The sequence below is a fragment of the Musca autumnalis genome, unplaced genomic scaffold (genome assembly GCF_047663935.1).
Source record: "Musca autumnalis isolate F117 unplaced genomic scaffold, ASM4766393v1 scaffold_1, whole genome shotgun sequence".
Classification (NCBI taxonomy): Eukaryota; Metazoa; Arthropoda; class Insecta; order Diptera; family Muscidae; genus Musca; species Musca autumnalis.
In genome coordinates, this window is record NW_027411644.1 from 80281316 (window position 1) to 80302643 (window position 21328).

General features: G+C 36.1%; 1 protein-coding gene across 1 annotated transcript in view; it reads right to left on the reverse strand.

Annotated features, from left to right (window-relative positions):
* Positions 1 to 21328, reverse strand: part of LOC141402034 (uncharacterized) — a 1128858-nt gene that overhangs the window by 197966 nt on the left and 909564 nt on the right. The window contains exon 16 of the mRNA XM_073982660.1: positions 2532 to 2565. Within this exon, the coding sequence (XP_073838761.1) occupies positions 2532 to 2565 (34 nt within the window). The remainder of the gene's footprint in view (positions 1 to 2531; positions 2566 to 21328) is intronic.

The window sequence follows — 21328 nt, forward strand, 5'->3', positions numbered from 1 at the left end:
CAACAATACCACTTGGTCTTCAAAAATACCTCTTGGTCTGCAAAAAGACCACTTGATCTCCAAGAAGACCACCTGATCCTCAGCAAGACCACTTGGTCTTCAACACGACCACATGGTCTTCAACAAGACGACTTGGTCTTCAGCAAGACCACTTGGTCTTCAACAAGACCACTTGGTCTTCAGCAAGACCACTTGGTCTTCAACACCACTTGGTTTTCAACAAGACCACTTGGTCTTCAACAAGACCACTTGGTTTTCAACAAGACCACTTGATCTTCAACAAGACCACTTGGTCTTCAGCAAGACCAATTGGTCTTCAGCAAGACCACTTGGTCTTCAACAAAACCACTTGGTCTTCAGCAATACCACTTGGTCTTCAACAAGACCACTTGGTCTTCAACAAGACCACTTGGTTTCAGCATGACTACTTGGTCTTCAGCAAGACCACTTGGTCTTCAGCAAGACCACTTGGTCTTCAGCAAGACCACCTGGTCTTCGGCAAGACCACTTGGTCTTCAACAAGACCACTTGGTCTTCAACAAGACCACTTGGTCTTCAGCAAGACCACCTGGTCTTCGGCAAGACCACTTGGTCTTCAACAAGACCACTTGGTCTTCACAATATCACTTGGTCTGCAAGAAGACCACTTGATCCTCAAGAAGACCACCTGACCCTCAGCAAGACCACTTAGTTTACAACAAGGCCACTTGGTATTCAACAAGACTACTTCATCTGCAACAATACCACTTAGTTTACATCAAGACCTTTGTCTTGAAGAGGAAATCTGCCTGCACGAGTCCCCTTTACCGGCATCTTTGCCAGGCTTTAGTAGAGTGACCACTCTGCCCATGTTTCAGACTTTGGGAATGATGAGTCAATAGCCATTTGTTTGTCCTGTCACTCAGACCTCTTTGGATAAGTTATCGTGATGCCTTTAGGGTTGTACAGGTCATTCTTGTACATTCTCTAAAATTTTCAGGAAAATCGGCTCTGTAGTTTCAGAGTTATAACATATTTAAAAAAAGTGGGAGTGGCCGGGTCTGTAGGCCCTAAATAAGTACCTAGGGTCGGAGATTCATCCACCGTTGCCTCGCATATACCTTCGTAAGTTTTTTAAAAATAGCGAAATTCAACGAAATATTTAACCTGTTTTCACCATTCTCTGAAATTTTCAAGAAAATCGGTTCAGTAGTTTCAGAGATATAAGATATTTAAAAAGGTGGGCGTGGTCGGGTTGTAAGACCGCAAATAAGTACTTAGGGTTGGAGATTCAACCACCTTTGCCTCGCAAATAATTTTTTAACCGATACGTTCGTAAGATTTGCGAAAATAGGTCGTAGGGGATCTAATCCGTCCTCTCCGAAATTCAACTAAATATATAGCCTATTTACTTTGAAATTTTCAGGAAAATCGGTTCAGCCGTTTTTGAGTCTATACGAAACATTGTCTTTTATATATAAAATGATTTTTTCTCCTTGAGATTGCCATACAACAAGTTATATATGAAGACGGCGATCGGTTTATAGGACTTGTTCACCAGTGTTACTTTACAGCAAAGCCTCTAGATTGACCATCTCCTATTTTTTTCTGTTTGGCGATAACTTCTTTGAAATGTGGTTTTCTAGGGCCACCACTTAATTCTCTCTATTCCAAGATTTTTTATTACCACCCATAGCATCTTTGGCCAACCAAAAGATTAGTTTTGATTTCCCCTGGTCATATAAGTAATTTCTAAATTTTATGCTTTAGTGTAGTTATCTTAATGATCTTGTTGTTGTTATTGTTGTTGTTAAATTCTACCCAATACAACTATTAAGTGCGAAACTGTAAATGGCTAACAAAACGAAACGGAAAGAAATACAAAAAAGCAAGGCTGTCCGACAAACAATGTAAATGAAAGGGGATATCCTTGAACACTCACACGCACCCTTTGAACTCCAACATTTTTTAACACAAAGGAGAACACAAAGTGAACAGCATGACTTGTAGTTTTGCAAAATGTTTGCAATACAGTCCATAAATACATTGGAGACCAACGAACATCCAAACGCCACCATCACCACCACCGCAAAGATCCAGGGAATTTGTGGTATAACTTGAATAACAACAAAAAATATTTACGATGTGTATCTACATGCGGATAGAACATCTAAGTTATGACCGTTTGGTTTTTTGTTCTGTAACAACATTCAAGGATATTCTTCCATACGCTGGTCAACAACAAAAACAACGACATCACAATTTTACTACACCTGTTGCTCTTTGGCTCGGAGTGGTGGACAAAAAAAAAAAAATAAAAACCCAACTCCATAGCTTCCCCTTTGATATGTGCTAGAAGGTTAAGAGGGTGGTTGGGTGTTGAAAATTGCTGGGCCATATGACCGACCATGCAATTGCAAGTGTTGTAAATTTTATATTTTATTCACTTTGAGCATTTGTTTTTTTTCTTTCATTCTTTTTCATTTTTCATTGCTCTCTTTGTATTTTTGATACTGATGTGGAAAAATATTGTATTCGCTTGCAAAACTTACCTGTCTTTATCTGATGATTTATAACCTCCACTACCTGTAAAAAATATAGAAATAGAAATGTTGGTGCATGAGCGTAAAAAATCATATAAAATATTGAGGATAAAAAAAAAAACGTGATATGTTCATAGAAGGGAGAGAAATAACACATGTGTTAGTTAAATGTGTTGTTGCAAATATAATAAAATATGGATTTCGAAAATGCACGTAGCGTTTCTATGAGAGGAGGGAGGGGAAGCATTGGTCCTACGAAATACTTCGTCTTTAAAAGAAGACTTTATAGGTTTCAAAAGAAGACCACCTGGTATTCTGAAATAAAATCATATGAAAAGAAAACTTTATGGTTAAGAAAAACAAATGGTCTTCTATAAGAAGTCCTAATGGTCCAGTCACTACATACGGCGCCATAGGCGGCTTTTTACAACTTTCGGGGTGTTTTCTCAAGAAGTATGGACTCGCTCCTGAAAAAACTTTTACCATCGTAATCGAGACAGCGAATGCACGTTGCTTCAACAAAAATCAAAGTGATTCGAGAGCAGGTCTTAACCTGAACTTATCCAAAAATTTGTGTGGGAAGCACTCAAAAGAGTGGACAAATATAGTCCATATTCCAACCAGATATACATCTGGTTGATATATAAGGATGTGTAAAGTATGGACTAAATCTGATACTCCCTCAAGAGTTATCTTGCGCACAAATGTTCCGAACATTTTCGAACTTTTGTGGGGGAGGAACCGGAAGAGTGGACCGACATAGCCAATTTTCGAACTTAAACTAAGTTTGGACAAAATATTACGATAGCCAAATTTTGGACCGAATCGGTTGATCCGTTCGAGAGTTATGGTGCGCTCTAGCCAGACAGATGGACGGACGTGGCTAAATCAACTCCAAGTTGTCTGAAACGCATTTCGTCCAAACATACTTGGGCTCTAAAACCATTATTTCGATGAAGCACATTTTGCCCGTAGGAAAACTGGTGGTCTTTATAAGAAGACCTGACGGTTTTCTATAAAAATACCTGGTGGTCGTCTATAGGAAGACCGGGTGTTTTTCTACAAGAAGACCTCGTGGTCTTCTATGCAAAGACATTTTGGTCATCTATAAAAGGAATTGTTGGTATTCGAAAAAAGACGTGTTGGTCTTCTATGAGAAGATCTTATGGCCATCCATGAGAAGACCTGTAGGCATTCTATGGGAAGACCTGTTGATATTCTCTGAAAAGACATATTGGTCTTCTATGGGTATTCTATGAGAAAAGACCTTGTGGTCATCTATGAGGAGACCTGTCGGTCTTTTCTGGGAAACACTGTTGTTCTTCTCTGGGAAAAAAAAACTGTTGGTATTCTATGAGTAGATCTTGTTGTCTTTTATGGGAAGACCTTGTTGTCATCTATGAGAAGACTTGTTGGACTTCTACACATTTTTCACATGTAATTCGAAACATTCCAGTTGTAATTCGTAAGATTTCATTTGTAATTCGATTATTCTATTTGTAATTCGTAACATTTTATTTGTGATTCGAGAATTCCATTTGTTATTCAAATTATTCCATTTGTAATTCGAATTATTCTACTTGTAATTCGAATTATTTCATTTGTTATTCGATTTATTCAATTTGAAATTCGAATTAATCCTTACAAATGGATTATTCCATTTGAAATACGAATTGTTCTATTTGAAATTCGAATTACTCTATTTGTAATACGAATTATTTTATTTGTGATTCGAATTATTCCATTCCAAATTACAAATAGAATAATTCGAATAACAAAAGGAATAATTCGAATTACAAATGGAATAATTCGGCTTACAATTAAAATAATACGAATTACAAATAGAATAATCCGAATTTCAAATAGAATAATTCGAATTTCAAATTGAATAATTCGAATTACAATAGAAATGTTTCGAAATACAAATGGAATTCTTGAAATACAAATAAAATGTTACGAATTACAATTGGAATTCTCGAATTACAACTCAAATGATTTGAATTACATCTGAAAAATGTGTATAGGAACCCCTGTATTTGAATTCTGAAACTAATTTTTTGAGTTTCATAATTCCACTACTGTTGGTCTTCTATGGGAAGACATGGTGTTCATGTATGTGAAGACTTGTTGGTCTTCTATGGGAAGACTTTGTGGTCATCTATCAAAAGACCTGTTGATATTCTGTGGGAACACCTTGTGATCATCTATGGAAAGACCTGTTGGTCTTTTCTGGGAAAAACTGTTGCTCTTCTCTGGAAAAAAAAAACTGTTGGTCTTCCATGAGAAGTCCATGTGGTCTTTTATGGGAAGACCTTGTTCTCATCTATGAGAGGACTTGTTGGCCTTCTATGGCAATGCCTTGCTGTCATCTTTGAGAAGACCTGTTGTCTTCTATGGGAAGACTTCGTGGTCATGTATGGGAAGACCTGTTGGTCTTTTAAGAGAAGACCTAATGGCCTAATGGTGTTCTATAAGAACACCCAATGGCCTTCTGTAAAAAGACCTTATGGTATTCTATAAGAACACCTAATCGTCCTATATAAGAATGCCTAATGGTCTGCTATAAGAAGAGCAAATGATTTGATATGTGAAGACCAGGTCTTCTACAAGAAGAAGGAAATCCGTTTTAAAAAAAATGTGGTGTCAATTTAGCAATATCCTTTGTCTGGCTGGAGCTCTCGATAACTCTCGAACGGATCAACCTATACGGTCCAAAATTTGGCCTTCGTAATTTTTTGTTCAAACAACACAACTTTCGAACTGGATACTGCGTTGTTCCAAACTTTGCATATCGTAATATTTCTGCAAATCTCAGACATAGATCGAAGTATCATCGGTCCACTTCTTGCGGTATCTCCCGCACTAAAGTTTAGAAATATTCGCTAACATGGTACCCGCGATATCTCATAAACTGATCGACCGATTTAATCCAAACTTAGTTTATCGTAATATTTAGTGCAAACTTAGTTTATGTCTTGAAAATGAGTCATATCGGTCTTCTCCTTAGGGTACCTCCCTCACAGAAATTCAACATATTTGTTTAAGTGCTGTTCCAGATCTTTTCAAGGATCCTTTAAACAATTTTACCGAAGGTTCTCCTTGTGGTTCTGTTTAAAGCGATATTATGTTTTTCGTGGGCAAGTCCTTATGCGGTTACCAACTGAAATGGCAGGTGGGCGCGATATCTATCGAAAGGAACGGCTCCCAAAATAATTTACAGGCATTTTAACGATTTTTAGTCCAAAAAAAAAAAAAGACAGAATGACTATTGGTCGATTTTTACCGATTTTTTAGTTATGCAATTTCACTGATCTCTTTGGTACAGTGTCAAAGACAACTATACATAAATCTATCACCTTATTAATATCCTCTTAAAACTATATTTTTATTAGTTTTGTTTAAGGGGTAATAATTGTACAGCTTAAAAACACATTTTTATGATTTTTATACCCTACGCCACACTGTGGTAAAGGGTATTATTTATTTTGGTAGAAATCGGTTCAGATTTGGATATAGCCCCCACATATATTTTGACCGATTTGAGGTATTTGGTGCATCAAACACGCAAATTCTATCAGATTTTTATGCAATTAAGAAAATATCACCGAATTTGGGCTAGAAATAAGTTTGCTAAATTATATTGAAATCGATTCAGATTTGGTTATAGCTCCCACATATGTTTTTGCCCGATTTTGGGTATTCGGTGCAACAATCTCGCCATGTATGTCCAATTTTGATGAAATTTTAAGTGTGTGACGGAATTTGGACTAGAAATAAGTTCGCCAAAGTATTTTGAAAACGGTTCAGATTTGGATATAGCTCCAAACCACCACCAAACACAAAATTGGGTATTCCGTCTAATGAAATTTGGAAAATGTGACTCAATTTGGTCTAGAAACAATTTGGCCAAATTATATTGAAGGCGTGGTGGTGTAGGGTATCATATAGTCGGCCCCGCCCGACTTTGAACCTTTCATTACTGGTTTTTTATCTGAAAAGCACGTTTTGAAACACTGTTTGGCTGGGACCACTCTGGAAAGCGACTGGACGCAACATCATATATTTTTGTGGGCTTATGAAAAACCTAACAATATTGTCTTTAGACGAGAAAATTTTAGAAATATATTTTTTTTTTAAATACGTGGACTGTCAAAGTCAACAGTTTTTTGGTGAAAAAAGACAAGATTTTAATGGATAAGGTAAAACCATTTATATTTATACATATTTTAATGTGTTTCCGTTGTTTTGTGGTGTGTTAATTGTTTTCTTAACTTAATATTTTATTTTTGCTGGACTCCTATAAAAATACCTTGCGGTCTTCTCAGTCCCCGCTTTGTGTACACCACTGTCCGTATTTCTATTTTTTTACTATGATTGTATACCTTCACATGTATGTGTGCGTTTTCCTTTGGTATTTGAAATGTCAGTTTGAAAGCAATTTCAAATGTGGCACAATTGATATCCATGCATGACTGCTATCCATGACACCACCACTGGTCATGGTGCGTTGGGGGAATAGCATATCACATAAATGGAGAAAAAGTAGCGACAACGCTGGAGTTTTCTAAACGCATTTGTGAACACATGAATAAAGTGTCAAAACATTGACATTTTATATGAATTATTAAAACTATACAAAAAAATAGAAAGAAATAACAGTTACAGGTGAGGTTGAATGGCGAGGAAACCCAGTCAACAAATCAATGTTAGGTACTTTATGGAGATCTTTAAGGAAAAGCCGGCTTTTGAAGACTCATGCCAAAAGAATTCCAATTTTTGAGAAGAAGACTCTTTCCTTAGGAAAGGGTGCTTTTGAAAAGAATTTCCTGAGGAAAGGGAGTTTTTGAAGACTCTTCCCATAGGAAAGTGTGCTGCTGAAGACACTTTCCATAGGAAAAATTGCTTTTGAAGACACTTTCCTTAAGAAAGGGTGTTTTTGAAGACACTTCACATAGGAAGGTGTGCTGTTGAAGACACTTTCCTTAGGAAAGGGAGTTTTTGAAGACACTTTCCTGAGGAAATGGCGCTTTTGAAGACATTCCCCTTAGGTAAGGGCGCTTTTAAGAAACTCCACTTAGGAAAGGGTGTTTTTAAGAAACTCCACTTAGGAAAGGGTGTTTTTGAAGACACTTTTCTTAGGAAAGGGCGCTTTTAAGACACTCCCCTTAGGAAAGGGTGTTTTTGAAGACACTTTCCTTAGGAAAGGGTGTTTTTGAAGACACTTTCCTTAGGAAAGGGTGCTTTTGAAGACACTTTCCTTAGGAAAGGGTGCTTTTGAAGACACTTTCCTTAGGAAAGGGTGCTTTTGAAGACACTTTCCTTATGAAAGGGTGCTTTTGAAGACACTTTCCTTAGGAAAGGGTGCTTTTGAAGACACTTTCCTTAGGAAAGAGTGCTTTTGAAGACACTTTCCTTAGGAAAGGCTGCTTTTGAAGACACTTTCTTTAGGAAAGGCTGCTTTTGAAGACACTTTCCTTAAGAAAGGCTGCTTTCGAAGACACTTTCCTTAGCAAAGGGTGCTTTTGAAGACATTTTCCTTAGCAAAGGGTGCTTTTGAAGGCACTTTCCTTAGCAACGGGTGCTTTTGAAGAAACTTTTCTTAGCGAAGGGTGCTGTTGGGGACACTTTCCTTAGGAAAGGGTGCTTTTGAAGACACCTTCCTTAAGAAAGGGTGCTTTTGAAGACACTTTCCTTAGAAAAGGGTGCTTTTGAAGACACTTTCCTTATAAAAGGGTGCTTTTGAAGACACTTTCCTTAGGAAAGGGTGCTTTCGAAGACACTTTCCTTAGGAAAGGGTGCTTTTGAAGACACTTTCCTTAGGAAAGGGTGCTTTTGAAGACATTTTCCTTGGAAAACGGTGCTTTAGAAGACATTTTCCCTAACAAAGGGAGATTTTGAAGACACTTCTCATAGGAAAGTGTGCTTTTGAAGACACTTCTCATAGGAAAGTGTGCTTTTGAAGACACTTCTCATAGGAAAGTGTGCTTTTGAAGACACTTCTCATAGGAAAGTGTGCTCTTGAAGACACTTTCCATAGGAAAGAGTGCTTTCCTTAGGAAAGGGAGCTTTTGAAGAAACTTCCCTTAGGAAAGGGTGCTGTTGAAGACACTTTCCATAGGAAAGTGTGCTCTTGAAGGCACTTTCCTTAGGAAATGGTGCTCTTGAAGACACTTTCCCTAGGAAAGGGTGCTTTCGAAGACACTTTCCATAGAAAAAAGTGCTTTTGGAGACACTTTCCATAGGAAAGGGTGCTTTTGAAGACACTTTCCATAGGAAAGGGTGCTTTTGAAGACACTTTCCATAGGAAAGGGTGCTTTTGAAGACACTTTCCATAGGAAAGGGTGCTTTTAAAAGACACTTTCCATAGGAAAGGGTGCTTTTAAAGACACTTTCCATAGGAAAGGGTGCTTTTAAAGACACTTTCCTTAGGAAAGGTGCTTTTGAAGACACTTTCCTTATGAAAGGGTGCTTTTGAAGACACTTTCCTTAGGAAAGGGTGCTTTTGAAGACACTTTCCTTAGGAAGAGTGCTTTGAAGACACTTTTCCTTAGGAAAGCTGCTTTTGAAGACACTTTCTTTAGGAAAGGCTGCTTTTGAAGACACTTTCCTTAAGAAAGGCTGCTTTCGAAGACACTTTCCTTAGCAAAGGGTGCTTTTGAAGACATTTTCCTTAGCAAAGGGTGCTTTTGAAGGCACTTTCCTTAGCAACGGGTGCTTTTGAAGAAACTTTTCTTAGCGAAGGGTGCTGTTGGGGACACTTTCCTTAGGAAAGGGTGCTTTTGAAGACACCTTCCTTAAGAAAGGGTGCTTTTGAAGACACTTTCCTTAGAAAAGGGTGCTTTTGAAGACACTTTCCTTATAAAAGGGTGCTTTTGAAGACACTTTCCTTAGGAAAGGGTGCTTTCGAAGACACTTTCCTTAGGAAAGGGTGCTTTTGAAGACACTTTCCTTAGGAAAGGGTGCTTTTGAAGACATTTTCCTTGGAAAACGGTGCTTTAGAAGACATTTTCCCTAACAAAGGGAGATTTTGAAGACACTTCTCATAGGAAAGTGTGCTTTTGAAGACACTTCTCATAGGAAAGTGTGCTTTTGAAGACACTTCTCATAGGAAAGTGTGCTTTTGAAGACACTTCTCATAGGAAAGTGTGCTCTTGAAGACACTTTCCATAGGAAAGAGTGCTTTCCTTAGGAAAGGGAGCTTTTGAAGAAACTTCCCTTAGGAAAGGGTGCTGTTGAAGACACTTTCCATAGGAAAGTGTGCTCTTGAAGGCACTTTCCTTAGGAAATGGTGCTCTTGAAGACACTTTCCCTAGGAAAGGGTGCTTTCGAAGACACTTTCCATAGAAAAAAGTGCTTTTGGAGACACTTTCCATAGGAAAGGGTGCTTTTGAAGACACTTTCCATAGGAAAGGGTGCTTTTGAAGACACTTTCCATAGGAAAGGGTGCTTTTGAAGACACTTTCCATAGGAAAGGGTGCTTTTAAAGACACTTTCCATAGGAAAGGGTGCTTTTGAAGACACTTTCCATAGGAAAGGGTGCTTTTGAAGACACTTTCCATAGGAAAGGGTGCTTTTGAAGACACTTTCCATAGGAAAGGGTGCTTTTGAAGACACTTTCCATAGGAAAGGGTGCTTTTGAAGACACTTTCCATAGGAAAGGGTGCTGTTGGTGACAATTTATGAAAGGGTGCTGTTGGTGACAATTTATGAAAGGGTGCTGTTGGTGACAATTTATGAAAGGGTGCTTTTGAAGACACTTTCCATATGAAAGGGTGCTTTTGAAGACACTTTCCATATGAAAGGGTGATTTTGAAGAAACTTTTCTTAGGAAGGGGTGCTTTTGAAGACATATTCCTTAGGAAAGAGTGCTTTTGAAAATACTGTTGTTAGGAAAGTGTGCTTTTGAAGTCACTTTCCTCAGGAAAGGGTGCTTTTGAAGTCACTTTCCTCAGGAAAGGGTGCTTTTGAAGTCACTTTCCTTAGGAAAGGGCAATTGTGAAGACACTTTCCTTAGGAAAGGGTGATTTGGAAGACACTTTTCTTAGGAAAGGGTGCTTTTGAAGACACATTCCATAGGAAAGAGTGCTTTTGAAGATACTTTAGTTAGGAAAGGCTGCTTTGCATAGCAAAGGGTGCTGTTGGTGACAATTTCCTAAGGAAGGGTGCTTTTGAAAACAGTTTCCTTAGAAAAAGCTGCTGCTCCTTAGGAAAGCGTGCTTTTATAGATACGTTCCTTAGGAAAGAGTGCTTTTGAAGACACTTTTCTTATGAAAGGGTGCTTTTGAAGATACTTTCCTTAGGAAAGGGTGCTTTTGAAGACACTTTCCATATGAAAGGGTGCTTTTGAAGGAACTTTTCTTAGGAAAGGGTGCTTTTGAAGACACATTCCTTAGGAATGAGAGCTTTTGAAAATACTGTAGTTAGGAAAGTGTGCTTTTAAAGAAACTTTCCTTAGGAAAGGGTGCTTTTGAAGTCACTTTCCTTAGGAAAGGGTAATTGTGAAGACACTTTCCTTAGGAAAGGGTGATTTTGAAGACACTTTTCTTAGGAAAGGGTGCTTTTGAAGACACATTCCATAGGAAAGAGTGCTTTTGAAGATACTTTAGTTAGGAAAGGCTGCTTTGCATAGCAAATGGTGCTTTTGAAGGAACTTTTCTTAGGAAAGGGTGCTTTTGAAGACACATTCCTTAGGAATGAGTGCTTTTGAAAATACTGTAGTTAGGAAAGTGTGCTTTTAAAGAAACTTTCCTTAGGAAAGGGTGCTTTTGAAGTCACTTTCCTTAGGAAAGGGTAATTGTGAAGACACTTTCCTTAGGAAAGGTACTTTCGAAGACACTTTTCGTAGGAAAGGAAAGACACATTCCATAGGAAAGAGTGCTTTTGAAGATACTTTAGTTAGAAAAGGGTGCTTTTAAAGAAACTTTCCTTAGGAAATAGTGATTTTGAAGACACCTTCCTTAGAAAAGGGTGCTTTTAAAGTCACTTTCCTTGGGAAGGGGTGCTTTTGAAGACACTTTCTTTGGAAAGTTTGCTTTTGAATACACTATCCTTAGGAAAGGGCGCTTTTGAAGACACTTTCCTTAGGAAACGCGTGCTTTTGAAGACACTTTACTTAGGAAAGGGTGCTTTTGGTGCCACTTTACTTAGGAAAGGGTGCTTTTGGAGACACTTTCCTTTGGAAAAGGGTGCTTTTGAAGAGACTTTCCATAGGAAAGGATGCTTTTGAAGACACTTTCCATAGGAAAGGATGCTTTTGAAGACATTTTTCCTAACCAAGGGAGCTTTTACTGATGCTTTCCTTAGCAAAGGCTATTTTAGAAGGCACTTTCCTTAGAAAAGAGTCCTTTTGAAGACAGTGTTCTACACTTTTGCGCTTTAATCCCGTTAATGGATATTTTCGTATCGAAAATCTTTACTGGGTCATCTATACATAAAAAATATTAAAATGTTTGCGTGGGCCCTAACATTTGTTTCCATATAATGTTAGAAAGTTTCATATAAAAAGAAGTAAGACAAAAAAGACCTCACACATTTGAATCCACAACTCAACTCATGTGGAATATCGAACATGACATTTTATTTCATTTGGATTTTTTCTATGTAGAATTTCACTTTTTTTCAATATTAAACAATTTGCCCAAAACGTTTTCGAAAAGGAAATATAATAATGTTGTTGCCAAAGCATTTGGTTTTGAAAGGTGCCTTTGGCAGAAGCTGTGGTTTCAATAAAATTTTATTCTAATATTGTCAAAATTAATTTGACATTTCATATTGAAGATCTGGAGATGGTGAACGATTTCTTGAAAGACAATCGCAATTGTTTTTGACATTAACAATTGAATTGTTAAAAGCTTAAAGGAAATTGCTAATAAGGATTTGGCATCGTATGATATGACAGCTAATCCTCTACAATATGTTTACAGTTAAGGCTTGTTTTTTTCATAACTTGGCTGTGATATGTTTTAGTGATTTTGAATATTAACTGTAGCGTTTTGTTTGTGACATGTCTTTCTTTATATTTCCCTGGAAATAAATGCATAATTTTGCGATATTGAGCAAACACATCTTCTGACTATGTAAGTGCATTAACACACATACATATGTAGATACATACGTATGTATGTACACACATAAATATTATGTCGTTAATGTCATTGTCATAAGCTTTTAACAAACATGAATTATTAACAATTTTGTAATGTTTTTTTTTTTCACTCCAAAAAGAAGAACAAGAATACAAAGAGGAAAAACGAATACCTTGTCAATTAAACAACATCCCGCAACACAGCAACAGTGTTTTTAAAAACTGATGAGCAGAGCAGTTAATAGGAATACAAGACCAAAAAAGAGGACAAAAAATATAACAACCTTATATTAATACTCTTCAAGCTAAAACACACACATACATACACATGTATTTATCTGTACCTAAACTACTTAACACGCACTCCAACTAGACTAGGCATGAAACCGGAAACCGGAACTGCATACATGACACAAACATTATCCGCCAGTGCTTTGTAACAATGTTCAACAATACAAAAAAGAAGACAATGATAAAAATAACGGCAGCCTTTTGCTTGAGAGGCAAACAAAAAAAGAAACGTTGTAACTACAAGACCACGTAACATAATGACTGTCATGTGTGTGTAAAGCAAATTTCTGGGAACGTTGTGCTTGTGTGTGCGCCATTAAAGATATTAATGTTTTATACAACATAGCTGTCAATCAATATGTCAATTTTGCGTAAACATTACCAGGAAATCGCATCGAATTACTTACTTCCCGTACAGCCTAATCCGGGATGTTGCTTATGAGGAGTAATCAGGAGAAAAGAGACCAAAATGGAAACAAATGAAAGAGAAATAAAACTGATAGTGTAGGGCTGAAAGGTTTTTTTTTGAGTGTAGCTTGAAACATTGCTAGTAAATAGTCACGATTGATGCTGAGACTTAATAAAAATATGAACGAGGATTGAAGCTCAGAAATTCAATAAGGAAGGACTGTTCTTCAAAAACTTATATACGAGATTCCAGAAAAATTCGTGTTTCCTCAAGTCATTCTTTGAAATGGCACAGTCTGTTTGTCTGTGTTTTTGGATACTTCATAATATAGAGGGAGAGGTCCACAAGAAAGAACTTCTAGATCCACAAGTCTCTTAAGCAGGTTTAAATAGCATTCACACAGATACAGTCGCAGATGCCGTAAATAACTACCGTGTGAATGTTGTCCTCGGAGAAAACCAGAATAGTTTTGGCTCAACTACACCAGAGATGGTGCAGTCGCCTGAATTCCTATAGGGCAAAGATCGATGACATCGTGCAAAACATCTGTCCAGCATGCGGCACAGGCCCGCGCGACGCACTACAACTGAAAAATATTTTGTATAAAATCCCCGCTTAATGGCTTGATAGTCCTTGAACAATATTTTGTATAAAATCCACGCTTGATGGCTTGATAGTCCTTGAACAATATTTTGTATAAAATCCACGCTTAATGGCTTGATAGTCCTTGAACAATATTTTGTATAAAATCCACGCTTAATGGCTTGATAGTCCTTGAACAATATTTTGTATAAAATCCACGCTTAATGGCTTGATAGTCCTTGAACAATATTTTGTATAAAATCCACGCTTAATGGCTTGATAGTCCTTGAACAATATTTTGTATAAAATCCACGCTTAATGGCTTGAAAGTCCTTGAACAATATTTTGTATAAAATCTACGCTTAATGGCTTGATAGTCCTTGAACAATATTTTGTATAAAATCCACGCTAAATGGCTTGATAGTCCTTGAAAGATATTTTGTATAAAATCCACGCCTAATGGCTTGATAGTCCTTGAAAAATATTTTGTATATAATCCACGCTTAATGGCTTGATAGTCCTTGAAAAATATTTTGTATAAAATCCACGCTTAATGGCTTGATAGTCCTTGAACAATATATTGTATAAAATCCACGCTTAATGGCTTGATAGTCCTTGAACAATATTTTGTATAAAATCCACGCTTAATGGCTTGATAGTCCTTGAAGAATATTTTGTATAAAATCCACGCTTAATGGCTTGATAGTCCTTGAAGAATATTTTGTATAAAATCTACGCTTAATGGCTTGATAGTCCTTGAACAATATTTTGTATAAAATCCACGCTCAATGGCTTGATAGTCCTTGAACAATATTTTGTATAAAATCTACGCTTAATGACTTGATAGTCCTTGAAAAATATTTTGTATAAAATCTAAGCTTAATGGCTTGATAGACCTTTTAAACTGCCATACCCACAAAACTTGCCACTTAACTACAGTAGATCTGTGGTTACATCCCGTCGAAGCAGCCACATTCCTGGAGATAGACCCAGAGCAGATTAAGCAGGAAGACGAACATATCGTATATTGGTACAACAACAACATCCCAATTAAAATATTCTTCTCAAAAAACAATTCACATTCCAATCTAAAATTCCATCCATTAAAATGCACTTAAACAACAATTAATTTATTCATTCTTTCATTGTATTCCCCCACTAATTGTGATCCCTTGTGTTTATTTTAAAGTCCATTTTTAACCAATAAATATTATTTTTGTTTCGGCACTTCATAACTTCTAAATTAAGGAACACCATCGATATGAATTTTTGATGAACGAAACTTCAATGTTGCTTAATTATTCTAACATTCGAGCAAATAATTAACCCTAATGTACATGACAAACAAACAAAAAAACAAACCGCACAAAGAAAAACAATAACAACAGCCGCCGCTACGGCAGCGGCAGCTACATAAATAAACAGAATATTTTATTCATTAATTCGTTTCGTTTCAATTAATAATGACCAACAGCAACAAAACCAAAGCAGGGCTAGGGTTTTGTTTAATTTTTGCCACCCGTTTGTTTTTTCTTTTTGCTATATGGAAAAGGATCTACAGACAGACAAACAAAGTGGCCGGACGGAAGCAGTGGCCGGAGAGAAAAAAAAAAAACACGGGAAAGTAAAGTCATAAAAACAATAAGCTTTCCTGTGGGTTTTTTTTTGCTGGGTTTCTTAACTTAAAAAGGCGACATAAACGAGCGGTTCATTAACGAAACATAATGGCTTTTTCAGAAGGAGAAGAAGAAGTGGAAGAGACAAAAAACAACAATAGCCACAGCAAAAAATTACAAAAACAACTTGCTACAATTCAATACAACATGGCTGTGGTTGTGTAACGCTGTCTCTCTTCATGCTCCTCAAGTGGTACTTGCTGCAGCAGCAGTTAATTTATATACCCAAACAATAAAAACAACAACAATAAAAATAATATTTATAATAAGTCAAACCAAGCAAGAATAAATAAACAAATATTTACTCATTAAGTTTACATGGTTGTTAATGTTATTGTTGTTGTTGCAGTTTCCTTTTTTTTGGTTGGGATGTGAGAATTTTTTTGTCATTGACTTCTTTAATGTTGCGTAAAATTTGGTTAAAAGAGGAGTTATGGATGTTATAATGACCAGTAGAGAAAATGTAAACAACGCCTTTCTTTTGCGGGCTTGAATATGTATGGGTTGTAAAAGGACGCACAAGGGAAAAGGACAAAAATGAGTTTTTGACTTTATACCATAGCGCGAGCTATTCTTAGTTTGCCGCCTTAAGGTATGCTGTGAAAATTATGCACAACAGGACATAAAACAAACACTAAGAGAGGATGTAAAGTGGTTTTCGAATGTTTTGTTGGTTTAATGTTGGTTTGGAAAAATATTCCTTAAAAATCCACGCTTATTGGTGTGATGTTGGTTTGGAAAAATATTCCTTAAAAATCCACGCTTATTGGTGTGATGTTGGTTTGGAAAAATATTCCTTAAAAATCCACGCTTATTGGCGTGATGTTGGTTTGGAAAAATATTCCTTAAAAATCCACGCTTATTGGTGTGATGTTGGTTTGGAAAAATATTCCTTAAAAATCCACGCTTATTGGTGTGATGTTGGTTTGGAAAAATATTCCTTAAAAATCCACGCTTATTGGCGTGATGTTGGTTTGGAAAAATATTCCTTAAAAATCCACGCTTATTGGTGTGATGTTGGTTTGGAAAAATATTCCTTAAAAATCCACGCTTATTGGTGTGATGTTGGTTTGGAAAAATATTCCTTAAAAATCCACGCTTATTGGTGTGATGTTGGTTTGGAAAAATATTCCTTAAAAATCCACGCTTATTGGTGTGATGTTGGTTTGAAAAAATATTCCTTAAAAATCCACGCTTATTGGTGTGATGTTGGTTTGGAAAAATATTCCTTAAAAATCCACGCTTATTGGTGTGATGTTGGTTTGGAAAAATATTCCTTAAAAATCCACGCTTATTGGTGCGATGTTGGTTTGGAAAAATATTCCTTAAAAATCCACGCTTATTGGTGTGATGTTGGTTTGGAAAAATATTCCTTAAAAATCCACGCTTATTGGTGCGATGTTGGTTTGGAAAAATATTCCTTAAAAATTCACGCTTATTGGTGTGATGTTGGTTTGGAAAAATATTCCTTAAAAATTCACGCTTATTGGTGTGATGTAGGTTTTGGAAAAATATTCCTTAAAAATCCACGCTTATTGGTGTGATGTTGGTTTGGAAAAATATTCCTTAAAAATCCACGCTTATTGGCGTGATGTTGGTTTGGAAAAATATTCCTTAAAAATCCACGCTTATTGGTGTGATGTTGGTTTGGAAAAATATTCCTTAAAAATCCACGCTTATTGGTGTGATGTTGGTTTGGAAAAATATTCCTTAAAAATCCACGCTTATTGGTGTGATGTTGGTTTGAAAAAATATTCCTTAAAAATCCACGCTTATTGGTGTGATGTTGGTTTGGAAAAATATTCCTTAAAAATCCACGCTTATTGGTGTGATGTTGGTTTGAAAAAATATTCCTTAAAAATCCACGCTTATTGGTGTGATGTTGGTTTGGAAAAATATTCCTTAAAAATCCACGCTTATTGGTGTGATGTTGGTTTGGAAAAATATTCCTTAAAAATCCACGCTTATTGGTGTGATGTTGGTTTGGAAAAATATTCCTTAAAAATCCACGCTTATTGGCGTGATGTTGGTTTGGAAAAATATTCCTTAAAAATCCACGCTTATTGGTGTGATGTTGGTTTGGAAAAATATTCCTTAAAAATCCACGCTTATTGGTGTGATGTTGGTTTGGAAAAATATTCCTTAAAAATCCACGCTTATTGGTGTGATGTTGGTTTGGAAAAATATTCCTTAAAAATCCACGCTTATTGGCGTGATGTTGGTTTGGAAAAATATTCCTTAAAAATCCACGCTTATTGGTGTGATGTTGGTTTGGAAAAATATTCCTTAAAAATCCACGCTTATTGGTGTGATGTTGGTTTGGAAAAATATTCCTTAAAAATCCACGCTTATTGGTGTGATGTTGGTTTGGAAAAATATTCCTTAAAAATCCACGCTTATTGGCGTGATGTTGGTTTGGAAAAATATTCCTTAAAAATCCACGCTTATTGGTGTGATGTTGGTTTGGAAAAATATTCCTTAAAAATCCACGCTTATTGGTGTGATGTTGGTTTGGAAAAATATTCCTTAAAAATCCACGCTTATTGGTGTGATGTTGGTTTGAAAAAATATTCCTTAAAAATCCACGCTTATTGGTGTGATGTTGGTTTGGAAAAATATTCCTTAAAAATCCACGCTTATTGGTGTGATGTTGGTTTGAAAAAATATTCCTTAAAAATCCACGCTTATTGGTGTGATGTTGGTTTGGAAAAATATTCCTTAAAAATCCACGCTTATTGGTGTGATGTTGTTTTGGAAAAATATTCCTTAAAAATCCACGCTTATTGGTGTGATGTTGGTTTGGAAAAATATTCCTTAAAAATCCACGCTTATTGGCGTGATGTTGGTTTGGAAAAATATTCCTTAAAAATCCACGCTTATTGGTGTGATGTTGGTTTGGAAAAATATTCCTTAAAAATCCACGCTTATTGGTGTGATGTTGGTTTGGAAAAATATTCCTTAAAAATCCACGCTTATTGGTGTGATGTTGGTTTGGAAAAATATTCCTTAAAAATCCACGCTTATTGGTGTGATGTTGGTTTGAAAAAATATTCCTTAAAAATCCACGCTTATTGGTGTGATGTTAGTTTGGAACAATATTTCTTAAAAATCCACGCTTATTGGTGTGATGTTGGTTTGGAAAAATATTCCTTAAAAATCCACGCTTATTGGTGTGATGTTGGTTTGGAAAAATATTCCTTAAAAATCTACGCTTATTGGTCTGATGTTGGTTTGGAAAAATATTCCTTAAAAATCCACGCTTATTGGTGTGATGTTGGTTTGGAAAAATATTCCTTAAAAATCCATACTTATTGTTGTGATGTTGGTTTGGAAAAATATTCCTTAAAAATCCACGCTTATTGACCTGATGTTAATTTTGAAAAATATTCCTTAAAAATCCACGCTCAGATGTAGCTTGAAAAAATAATCTTTAAAAAAACCAAGTTAAGGTCTGATGATCCTCTAGGTGCAAAATACTGTTTTTATCAGGGAGGATATTGGGTGCGTATGAGTTGTGACAGTAGCCATACAACCCCGGAAACATTTTCTTTTTTCCCTAAAATTTATATTGTTTAAATCACTGTCTCTGTATGTTGTAGTGCACAATCGTAATAAAAAAATACAAAACTAATTACGACACAAACCCACATTCGTAGGGACTTATTAACGGTCGGTGTACGCGTTTGTGCATTACATGAGAATAGTAAATAATTAAAACTGTAAATTGCATATGTACATGCAAATGTACACACACACACGCACACCGAGACTTAACTACTTGTGCATATTTAAATATGGCTAAAAGCATACAAATGAGAATTCATTAAAATTATTGTTGCTTTTGTTGTTGTTTGCACAATGTAAAAATTACCAAATGAAAGGGAATGGTTGGACAGAATACCCAGAGGTAAATTAAAAAAGAAAGAAAGTGCAAAAAATGACAAAACAAAACGAAGATTTAAAGCCCCTAGTTTAAATAGGTAATTTTTAATGGGGAAAACTCAATAAAATCCGTTGCTATTAAAGGGAGAGTATTAAAGAGTCGATTTATATAAGTTCACATGGTGTCATGTAAAAAATCAATAAAACTTTCTTTCATCAAAGCACCGATTACCCTCGTTGTTGTTTATTTGATGAATGGGCAAGGAGTTGCGTATGATTGGTGTCAGTACTCATACGCCACATGTGAAAGAAAATTTTACTACGGAAACAGTTTTGAAAGAATTAAAATTTATAACACTTCAAACAAGACTGATATTATTGTTGATTTCACTTCTTATTTGCCCTCGTAAAATTTGTCCAATGAATTAAAAGAGTCACCCAAACAATTCACTTCTGCTATTGTATTTTAGCACATAATAAAAAATGACCATTCCTCGATTTCATTTTTGTCTTTAATATCAACTTCAGAACATAAACTTGTAGTTTACCACCCCATTTTTGTGAGCTTTTCTCATTTTTTCCCAGTATTTTTAAGCACTCCATTCTGTTCTCGTTTTTTTGCGGGTTCCTGTAGCTGGGTTTGTATTTCCGTTGTTCCTATTTATTTTGTTTTAATTAAAATAACTAGAAAAGGACATTTGAAGTAGAAGAACAAAAGCGCAAAAAGGAGGACCAGCAATGAATACATTGGCATTGTTAAATTTACTTAAAATATAAATGATGAGTTTTTTCGCTGGCAATTTTCTCTAACTCTGGTGTCATTGTCCTGCCACAGGAAAAAAATCTGTTCATTTTTTTTTCGCAAAACGTCAATGGTTGCCTCCCTATATCCGTTTCGCTTCAGTCCGGATTCTCGATGTCCATTTGAGTTAGGAAAACAAAACGCAAAAAAAAGACAAAACTTTGTTTTGTTTTGAGAACGATAGCGATAGCTTAAAAGTAAAAGAAACCTAAAAAGTTTTTGATTAACTTGATGAAATGTTAAAGATGAGTTTGTTTTTGTAGCCGTTTGTTCTGTTAATTTTCGTGCTGGGACATAGTGTTAAAACTCACAATAAAAACTCACCGTTAAACTCCACAAACTATTACATGAAGAGTAGTGCGTATGAGTTACGTTAGTATTCATGCAACCTATGGCACGTTGGGAAGATTTTTTTTTAATGATTTGTCGGTATAATAGAATCGTAATTTTTGAAATATTTTAATTTTTTGAAACACTTCCACATAAACTTACTGTGAAAGTCTTAGGTTAGGTTAGGTTAGGTTGAAAAGAGGGCGCAAGACGCCACATGTCCAATGGACATACACTTAAGCCAGAATAGGCCTGTTGTGCGCTCTAGACTAATTGAAGAAAGGGTCGTATTTGGTCTCTTTATTATTTTAGGAATTATGTGCCCTTAACAAAATCCCTTAACTGTTTAACATCATTTACCGTTATCTGATTAAGTCCCGGTATAGTGTCGGTCCCTAAAGACTGGAACCTGATATTTGCGAAAGCTGGGCATTGGCAAAGAAAGTGTTCCAACGTTTCGTCGTCCTTCCCGCATGCCCTGCATAAGCTGTTATCTGCATATTTAATTTTATGCAGATGTACTTGTAGGCCCAAGTGACCAGTAAGGATACCTGTTAGCCTACTGCCTTACATAATAATAGTAAGTTTTTAGTTTTATCCTCGTTTGGGTCCCCCCCAGAGAATCTTAGTGGTTTTCCCTATCTCCTCTCTATTCCATAGGGATGTATGGGCCTGTTTTGCCCAATTTTTTAACTCTAGACGTGACGCATTTAGAGGCTTTGCGCTGTCTAAGTTTATTGTTGCTAATTC